The sequence below is a fragment of the Symphalangus syndactylus genome, chromosome 16, assembly GCF_028878055.3.
Source record: "Symphalangus syndactylus isolate Jambi chromosome 16, NHGRI_mSymSyn1-v2.1_pri, whole genome shotgun sequence".
NCBI classification, from domain to species: domain Eukaryota; kingdom Metazoa; phylum Chordata; class Mammalia; order Primates; family Hylobatidae; genus Symphalangus; species Symphalangus syndactylus.
In genome coordinates this window covers 100,702,546-100,712,306 of record NC_072438.2, presented here as the reverse complement: position 1 = coordinate 100,712,306, position 9,761 = coordinate 100,702,546, and the positions used below count along the sequence as shown (strand labels likewise).

At 54.2% G+C, this 9,761-nt stretch overlaps 1 protein-coding gene across 3 annotated transcripts in view; it reads right to left on the bottom strand.

Moving 5' to 3' along the window:
- Positions 1-757: 757 nt before the first annotated feature.
- Positions 758-9,761, bottom strand: part of SLC6A3 (solute carrier family 6 member 3) — a 51,907-nt gene continuing 42,903 nt past the window's right edge. For 2 of the 3 annotated variants that reach the window (XM_055246269.2, XM_063619596.1), the window contains 2 exons: positions 8,559-8,630; positions 758-2,430 (listed from right to left, as the gene is read on the bottom strand). In XM_055246269.2, coding sequence (XP_055102244.1) covers positions 2,407-2,430; positions 8,559-8,630 — 96 coding nt within the window. In that variant the 3' untranslated portion in view covers positions 758-2,406. The remainder of the gene's footprint in view (positions 2,431-8,558; positions 8,631-9,761) is intronic. The other variant, XR_010116277.1, reaches the window with a different exon arrangement.

Below are 9,761 nucleotides of genomic sequence, written 5' to 3'. Positions count from 1 at the left end.
CAGGAGTGCGGACCTGGGTGAGGGTCACCACTGCACCCAACACTGTGTGGGAGCCCAGGGAAGGGGAAACAGATCACACCCAGCACACCTGCGTGGGAGCCCGGGGAGGGGGGACAGGTCACACCCAGCACACCTGCATGGGAGCCCAGGGAGGGGGGACAGGTCACACCCAGCACACCTGCATGGGAGCCCGGGGAGGGGGGACAGGTCACACCCAGCACACCTGCATGGGAGCCCGGGGAGGGGGGACAGGTCACACCCAGCACACCTGCATGGGAGCCCGGGGAGGGGACAGGTCACACCCAGCACACCTGCGTGGGAGCCCGGGGAGGGGACAGGTCGCACCCAGCACACGTTCGTGGGAGCCCGGGGAGGAGGGACAGGTCGCACCCAGCACACCTGCATGGGAGCCCGGGGAGGGGGGACAGGTCACACCCAGCACACCTGCATGGGAGCCCGGGGAGGGGACAGGTCACACCCAGCACACCTGCGTGGGAGCCCAGGGAGGAGGGACAGGTTGCACCCAGCACACCTGCATGGGAGCATAGTGGATGTGTTACCTCTAACATCTAGGCTTCAGGGGAGGCCGGAAGGAGAGATGGGCCAAGAGGCATCAGGTGAGGAAGCTTTGCTGTGGGTGGGCTGGGGTGGGGCGGAAGCTGACGTCGGGGTGTGAGCAGGTGAGCTGGGCCTGTGTAAATGCATGGGGCCCAGCGGAAACGAGGCAAGGAGGCTGAGGCGGTTTTTCCATTGTGGATGTCTTTTATTGTGCTTAGGGACCCACACGATGCTGACTAGAGAGAGGTCGACAGACACAGACAACACCTGGGTTGCTACACGGAGCCCCTCCCCAGAAGGCGATGAGGAAGCCGCTCTCTGTGCTGACTGCGGCGGCCAGAAGGCGATGGGGAAGCCGTCCTCTGCGTCCCTCCCCAGAAGGCAATGGGGAAGCCGCTCTCTGTGCTGACTGCAGCTGCCTGGCAGTTCACAGGCTGACGGCTCCCACTGAGCGTTACATTCCAGTCCCTGGAGCCCACGTCCACTTGCAGGGGACAGCCGTGACTGGCCCTGCACGGCACCTGCCCTCGGGCAGCACGTAGGCAGGCCCACCGACTCGAGGCATGAATTCAAACTATGGCACCCACTTTCCTGTCAGTGGCAGAGGGCAGTGTGCCATGGAAAGCAGCTTTTGGCCAACATCCTTCACTCAGTATTGCTAATTATTCTTGTAAACAAAAACTGCAATATCAGCAAACAAGCTCGCAGATACTGCATTCTTGAATTTGTTTTGATTCACAGGTAAATATGATTTTAAAAAGCCATCTGCAAACATAAAAACTGTTATTGATGTGACACGCACCTGAGACAAATAAAATTCCAGTGGGGTCCCTTCCTGGAGGTCATGGCTCAAGGCCAGGCAGCGTGTGGTCTGCAGGCTGCCTGCATGGGGGCCCTGCATGCGTCCTGGGGTAGTACACGCTCCTGCGTGGGGGCCCTGCATGCGTCCTGGGGTAGTACATGCTCCTGCGGGGGCCCTGCATGCGTCCTGGGGTAGTACACGCTCCTGCGGGGGCCCTGCATGCGTCCTGGGGTAGTACACGCTCCTGCAGGGGCCCTGCATGCATCCTGGGGTAGTACACGCTCCTGTCAGGCCTTTCCTTATACCACAAGGACCCACAGGCTGCCTGAGTGGCAGTAGCCTGAGCTGGTTTCAAGGAGTTTTATTTCTCTCTGCTACAAGAACATAAACAGAATTTCCTGGTGAGACATACCAGGACCCCTGTCCTCCAATGCCTCTGAACAGACTGTGTGTGCAACGTGTCAACTGAACGCTCAATTTACAGCCTCTGCTGGGAGCCATGCATTGGGAAAGGACTTTGCATGAATTTGTGGTTTCCTCCATTTCACCTTCTGCACAGCTAAACCAGGCGGGACACTTGGCTTTTTAATACGGGCAGAGTAAATGGTCTAGGAAGCTACTGTGAGCACAGGGATTCTCAGCAGGTGCGTCTACAAGGATCGTGATCCCCACCTGAGAACACAGTGCCCCTGGGGCAGCCTCAGAGCCGGGAGCCGGGAGCAGGGAGCAGGGAGGGAGGGAGCCAGCCTCACACAGACAGCATGAAGTTAGACATTTTTTTGCCCTGCGGGGACGAGAATGGGGTGGACCTCACTGCACAGATCTACGTCGTTATTACAGCAACACAAGACATGGCGAGGTGCACTCCCGGCACGGAAAGGTGTAAACAGTCAGAAGAGAGGAGTCTTCTGCTTTGTTGTTTGTGTTTTCAGTAGAGGTTGAAGAGTAGAAGTTGCCCTCCTTTCTCTCGAAACTTAGATTTCCTTGGTTTGTTCGTGTCTCTCCCATTGCAGGATGACTTCCCAGGGTCTTCGTCTCTGCCCCCTCTACACCTTGAGCCAGTGGCGGAGCTGGAAAGAAAACAGGTTTAGTCAGAAACCCTGGGGCGATGCCCCATTTAAGAGCAGCTGAAGGTGGCTAAGAGCAGCTGAAGGCAGTGAGCAGACCGTTTGCAGCCTCCCGGCCATGTGCCCGGGAGAGGGGGAGGCTCATGGGGGCCCTGGACCAACACACCTTTGACAGGTGCCAGGGATCCGATGCCTCGCTCAAACTTCTACAAATCAATTATTACTTGATTTTTTAAAAAGCTGTGAGACTGAGGTTGCTGTGGTGGCCATGGTGGCCTCTGGGGCATATTGATCAGCTGCTGAGTCTGAGAGATGCCGGGCACCCTCAATCCGGGGCTGGTTCCAGATTGTACCCCAGTGACTTGGGTGTGACGTGGTGATGTCACCTCTCCCCCACGTCGCCCCACCTTCCTGGGGGCCTCAGATGCTCCATCCAAGTGACACACTACCTCTGCAGCTCCGTCTTGCTCTCTGCGACCTGCGCGGGTGCAAGAGCAGCGTGTACTGACTGCTCGGGGACTGATGAGACAGACAAGAGCAGCTATTTAGACCACCAGCAAATGTCATTGCCTGCTATTATGCAGCTGTTAGTTCAGCCTGTTTGTGAGCGTAAAAGCCCCTCGATAGCAGTAAATGGCAAGAAGTGTGCTTCATAAACATTCCAAACAGGTTTCACGTGGGGCTTGCTTCTGACAAAACCATGCCGGTCATGGAAAGCCACTGAAGCTACTGTTGGCCACACCACAGGCTCCACCGGCCACTCCACTGAGAGCCTGCAGGGACCTCCTCGGCCTGGGTGGGATCACACTGCAGGCCAGGGGTCTACCGGGGGCCTGGAGCAGCCACAGCTGATGCCAGCACAGGCAGCATCCGGGTGCAGCTCGGGGCTCAGTGAAGGAAGCTGGGGGCAGGGAGTCCGGCCAGGACCCACAGCCAGGGGTGGCCCTGCGGCCGGAGCCCTAGAGCAGAGGCTCTGGGTGGCAGCCCCACTTCAGGTCAGCGATGAAGGAGCCATGCTTGGGACTCCAGTTGTGAGCCCTGTACCCCCGGGGTGAAGCAGTTCTCTGTCCTGCCCGCTGACAGAAGCAGAAGGTCTCCTCTGGAGGGAGGTGTGCTTGGGGGCTCCCAGATTCCCACAGATTAAGATCAAGCCATAAATGTAAAATAAAGACTAGAAACAGAAGACAGCAGCCCACTCAAGTGAGTCCCCAGAAACCAGACCTCAATTTGACCCCAAAGGACCAGAGCTGTTGCAACAGATTCCAGGACGGCCACATGGGGGACTCTCGGAAAAGTGACACATGCACATCACAGTGATGAGAATTTTACAAGAAACAGCAGAGCACATGCAGCTTCCAGAGATGAAGCAGAAAGAGAATGGCTGGGATGCAGACCAGGGGCAGGGCAGTGGGAGGCGGAGCGTCCATAGCTTAGCTGTGGTTTGTTCACGTGACGGATGGTCAGGGACCAGTCACGGTAGGTGAAGCGTGGCTATGGACACAGACATTTCTGACCTAGATGGAATAATAGGGACCAAATTTACCCTACTGTCCGAAACAACCCCCATATAAAACACACGTGCCGATGACCTTCCAGACCGTGGACACTAGACCCTAAGGGTCAGTGGTCCCTGAGGGAAGCCAACAAGGAGGCCCCCTGCCACCCTGCTCGCTGCCTCGAGGGAGTTTCTAGATTGCAGCACAGGGACGGTGCAGCCTGGTGGACTCCCTGAGCTGACAGGCTGGAAAGGAGAGCGAGGGCAACGGAGGTGGCTGCAGTTTGCAGGCCAGAGCACCAGAGACGAGGTGGCCACACAGAGAGAAGACCTGGGACAATGGCCCAGGACCGCCACTGAGGGTTCAGCTGAGCACATCCCGCTGTGTATGAGGAGGCTGGGGAGAGAAACGCCGACAGGACCAGAGGGAACCACCTCTGATGCCCACACAGGGCTGGGCACGGTGCCTGTTCCCCCAGCCAGGAAAATGTCACGATTCTCGGGGATTTGCATGGAGTGTGCACAAGATCTTGTTTCAGTAGGGGTTGGTTAGGGCTACACGAAATGCTGAAGCCAAATAATACAGTTTTTAGGAAGCTAAAAATATCTAGAGATGCAACAAATGAAATTGTAAGAAGAGCAAGGGAAAGATCAAGCTAGACGCAGATGCAGAATGGGTGAGGGGCAGGCAGTTTCCACAGTGTCTAGTTTTCCTGCTGTGGGCTCACAAGGGTCTGTTTGTCACGGTGACAAATTAATAATTTTAAAATGGCCACATGTGGATTAATGATAAGATGCGTTACTCAACTGTGCACCTAAGATTCAAATGAAAACAAAATCTAAGTGAGATGAGAGACCTGGAGGACCCGCGGCCAAGTGGACACACCAGAGCCTCATAACGGAAAACACAGAAAGGCAGAAGGCAGTCTTTCAATGTGTGGCCGCAAATTTCACAGAATGACAAGATTTGTGAATCCACAGATCTGGCCACACGACATATCCAGAGAGGAAAAATAAAAAGAAACCAAATTAGTGGTGGTGGGCACCTGTAGTCCCAGCTACTCAGGAGGCTGAGGCAGGAGAATGGTGCAAACCCGGAAGGCGGAGCTTGCAGTGAGCCGAGATCGCGCCACTGCACTCCAGCCTGGACGACAAAGCGAGACTCCGTCTCAAAAAAAAAAAAAAAAAAAAGGAAAAGAAACCCAGGTCCTGACACTCCACCGTGAACCCACAACATGGAAAGCAGAAAAAACTCGGCCGAGTGCAGGGGTGAGGACACCACAGAGCAGGCTCACAGGCCACACGTCTCAGCACAGCCATGGAACACTGCTGCCTCCAAAACGCAGAGATAGTCCCTGTCAGCCTAGAGCCCTGAGCCCACAACAGTGCTTTTGTGAATGAGAGCAACATAAAGACGTTCCCAGACACCAATAGTGAGGGAGGTTAGCAAGAGACCTCCTCAAAGGAATGTCTGAAGGATGCTTTTTGAAAAGCAAGAAAATGGTCCTAGAATAAAAGAAGTCTATAATGAAATGGGAACCAACAAACCCCAAGCATACACATTAGTCCAAGGAACACGATGAGTCCATACAAAATAATAACAGTGTCTAATTTGTGGGTTAAAAAGAGAGAAATGGATTTGAACAATCATAGCATGTTCATCAGTAGGAGGAAGATTTAAGTCCTTGTAACGGGATGGGGTTAAAATATGGTTTATCTGTAGAGTTTAAGTGAAATATGTATGGTACAACCTCAAGAGTAGCTATTAAAAGAATAGAATAAGCCTGGGCACAGTGGCTCAGGGCTGTAATCCCAGCACTCTGGGAGGCAGTGGTGGGCAGATCACTTGAGGTCAGGAGCTCGAGACCAGCCTGGCCAACATGGTCAAACCCTGTCTCTACTAAAACCACAAAAATTATCCAGGTGTAGTGGTGGGCACCTGTAATCCCAGCCACTTGAGAGGCCGAGGCAGGACAATTGCTTGAACCTGGGAGGTGGAGTTGCAGTGAGCAGAGATCATGCCACTGCACTCCAGCCTGGGTAACAGAAGAAGACTCCGTCTCAAAAAAAAAAAAAAAAAAAAAAAAAAAAAAAAAAGAACAAAGTATGTAAGTTCTAAGCAAGTAGAGAGAAATAAACGGAATAATAAAAATGAGTGAACCAAGAAAAATCAATCTATAAAAAGGCAATAAAGGAGAAAAACACTAAAAATGGGACAAATGGAATAGAAAGATAGTAGAATCAAGTTCAAATATATCAATAATCACAACAAATGTAAATGGATTAACCTGTCCAATTGTCAGCGTAAGAAAGTCTAGGTGTATGCCGGGTTTGCAAAAGACACTTAAATCTTAAGATTACTGCAAACTTGAAAGTTAATAGATTGCAAAAGATATTTCAGGCAAACTCAAAGGACACCTGGTGCAACTATATTTGTCCCAGACAAGTCAGACTTTAAGACCAAAAGCATCATTAGGGAGTGAAGATGGGTTCATGTCACCAGGAAGAGATGATCATTCTAGACATGGATCAACCTCAGAAAACAGCCTCAGACTACAGAGAGCAAAACCTGATAGAACTGAGGGGAACAGCAAACAAATATACCATCGAGGAAGAATATGCCACAGGCATCTCTCAATTACTCATGGTCAAGCACCCCTAAAGTTGACAAAGGGTAGACAATGTGGGTAACACGATATATAAGCCTACTGAAATGGACAGAAGCAGAACTGTGTATTGACAATTAGAGAATAGCACATTCATCTAAAAGATGTGCAATGTTTATCAAAGTTGATCAGGTACAAGGCCCTAAAGAAGTCTCAATACATTTTAAATAATAGGTATCATATGTGTTTGAGAACAATGAAATTAATGTGGAAATTAAAAACAAAAAGATGAGTAAAACATCCCCATATATTTGGCAATTTAAAAACAGACTTTTAAGCAAGTTATGAGTTGACAAAGTCACAATGGAAATTAAAATGTACTTAGAACTAAAAGATAAATACTATGTAAAAAAATGTGGAATGCAGCACATGGAGTATTTTGAGGGAAATTCATAGCCTTGAGTGCTTACATTAGAAAAGATCGAAGGATGCAAATTAACAACCTAAAGTCCAAATTAAAAAGTTAGCAAAACTACAACAGAGTAGATCCAAGAAAAGCAGAGGAAGAAATGATAAATACAGGAGCTGAGATTAATGCAACAGGAAGCACAGCAAGAATCTCACACGAAGTCAGAGTTGGATATTTGAGAAGACTAGCAAGATCCTACACAAAGTGTAAGACCCCCAGATATAGGACTCTCGGAGGAGAGAGGCTCTGGTGGAGCAGGACCGGAGGCCCAGTGGGGAGGGGCTGGCGTCCCCTGGATGCATGGGATGGGATGCCTGGATGCTCCTCCTGTGTTTGGAGCAGGCAAGTCACTGGGAGGACAGAGGAAAAGGTGCCAATGGAGGGAGGCAGAGCCCACACCAGAACCTGACTCGCAGGGAGGAGGAACAAGCTGTGTAGATGTGTGCTCAGAGGTGGCTTCTCCCCATTGCCTCCCGGCCTGTTCCCTGCTCAGCGTCTTGTTCTGCCTGACGTCACCGCCCACCTCCCAGGCACACAGAGCCCCCTCCCTCTGCCTGCATCCTTGCTCCTGCCCCATGTGCAGGTCCATGCTGGGCTCCTCAGGCGTGAGCTCATGAGAACCCTGTTGGAAGGATGTTTACGAGAATGAGCCACAGAGAGGTGGCCAGAGGTAAGAGGCAGGTCCAAGGTGGGGCCGCGGTGCCCTCCACACTACGGCCTTCTCTCCCTTTTGCTGTGCCTTGGACTCTGCTGTCGGCATTAGGCTGACGTTAGTGTCTGGAATCAGGTCGGGGCTGAGGCCACTCTGGGGTGAGGGACGACAGTGCCACAGGCCCAGGGCACAGCCCAGGCTCCTCTCCTGCCGGCCAACTCTGTGATTTTGGGCACATTCCGGGGCCTCTCTGGGTCTCAGGGATCCTTGTGTAGACAGAGTGGCAGGCTGCCTCTTAGGGTTGTGGGAGTAAAAACACGTCAGGTGTTTACTGTGTGCCCCTGGGAATGCACCTGCTCCACGGCATGTCATGAACATGTGCGCACACACTTGGATGGCTCCCAGGGTGCAGGAAACACCTGGCGTGACCATCCTCTCACTCGAAGGCAGCCCCAGGCTCCCAGGCCTCTCCAAGCCCCTCCAGGGCTCCCTATGGCTCCCCATGGCCAGGCCCAGGCCTCCCCTCCTGGCACTGTCCCTCGTGCCCCCATGAGGTGGGCGGGTCCCTTGCTGGTCCTTAAGCTGGCTCAGCTGGCCCTGCAGGGCACCGCTCCTGTGGTCTGGGACATGCCCAGGTCTTTGCAGGGACCATGCTTTCCTCAGGCGTCTGTGCAGAGGCACCTCCCGGGGCCCCCGCGTCATGCGCCCCCCCGTCCCAGACGCACGTCTCCACTGTCACCTGCCACCGCTGGCTGCCTGTCCTCATAGAGCACATGCTGGCTGAGTAAATGAGCACCATCTACACCAGCCTCGTCTACACCAGCCTCAGAGCCCTCTGGGGGCTAAGAACACTGAGCTTGGGATCATTCTGAATTCCCGAGAGAGGCCCAGCAGGGACCACGACCTCACCGTGAACTGGCGCACCTCCCCTCTGTCCACCAGCTCGCGGTCCTTCTCGGGCGCAATGGCGTAGGCCAGTTTCTGAAAGAGAAGAAGAGTGCGGGGGCCAGTGCAGACCAGCACCCACCGCCAGCACCCACCACTGACTCACACTGCCAGGACCCTCACCTGCCAGCACCCTCACCACCAGCCCTCCTCACCTGCCAACGCCCACCCGCCGGCATCCATATCACCAGCGCCCACCACTGACTTACACTGCCAGTGCCCACACCGACCAGACAGCCAGTCAGGCCCGAAGCCGACATCCTGACGGTCCCCTTAAAGTCCAGTGCAGAGCAGAACATCAGCATTTGAGCCCTCGCTTGAAATAAAACGTGGTCCTGGAGACGGCTCTTGTCTCTAAGTTACCACGTGTGCTGGGCCCTGAGGAAGAACGTGCCCACACCCAGGTGGGCTGCCTCGGGGCCACCTGCAGCTGACATGTTCCAGGAGCACTTGCTTTTTGTCACCTGCAGCTCCTGGGAGAGTGAACGCTGAGCCTGCCTTCCGTCCACTGCCTGCTGCGGCAGCTCCTGGGGCTGGACGGCACCAAGTCCTCCCAGAGCAGGCGGCATCTTCAGGAGTTCACACTCGGGGGCCTGGATGCCTGTGTCTGGATCTCTGAGGCCAGGTGACCTCTCGCAGGGACCCCTGTGTGTGGCCCCACCCCACGTCATCACCACAATTCCACTTGTACCTGGCTCAGCTGCTGAGGTTTTACTTGGCTTATGTTGAGAGTCTGGCCGTGCGAGGGGTAAGGGCACTGGCTATTTAGGCCTGCTGGGTTGTGGGCATCCTCCAGCTCTGTGCTGACCTGGGCCCTGCCTCCCAAGTCCATCCAGCCTCCCAGAGGAGCTCTCTCCCTGCAGGGACTGCCCGGTTGCCTGCTCTTCCCCTGCGCTGGGTCCTGGCAGGTCAGCCCGTGGGGGTCTGAGAAGGACTGTCCACAGCACAGTGCCATCAGCTTTCCTGGGGCCATGGCAGCCCCAGAGCCCCTCCCGCTCCACAGAAGCCCCCAGCCACACACTGTGCTTTGCCTGCACTGGGCCCTGGCCTGGCCAGGCTGCTGGAGAGACTGGCTCAGTGCCAGCCTGGGAGCACCTGCCACATGTCTGAGCCCAGGGGGCACCGTGTGGCCCTAAGGTGGAATCCTTGAACACAGCTGGTGCTGCT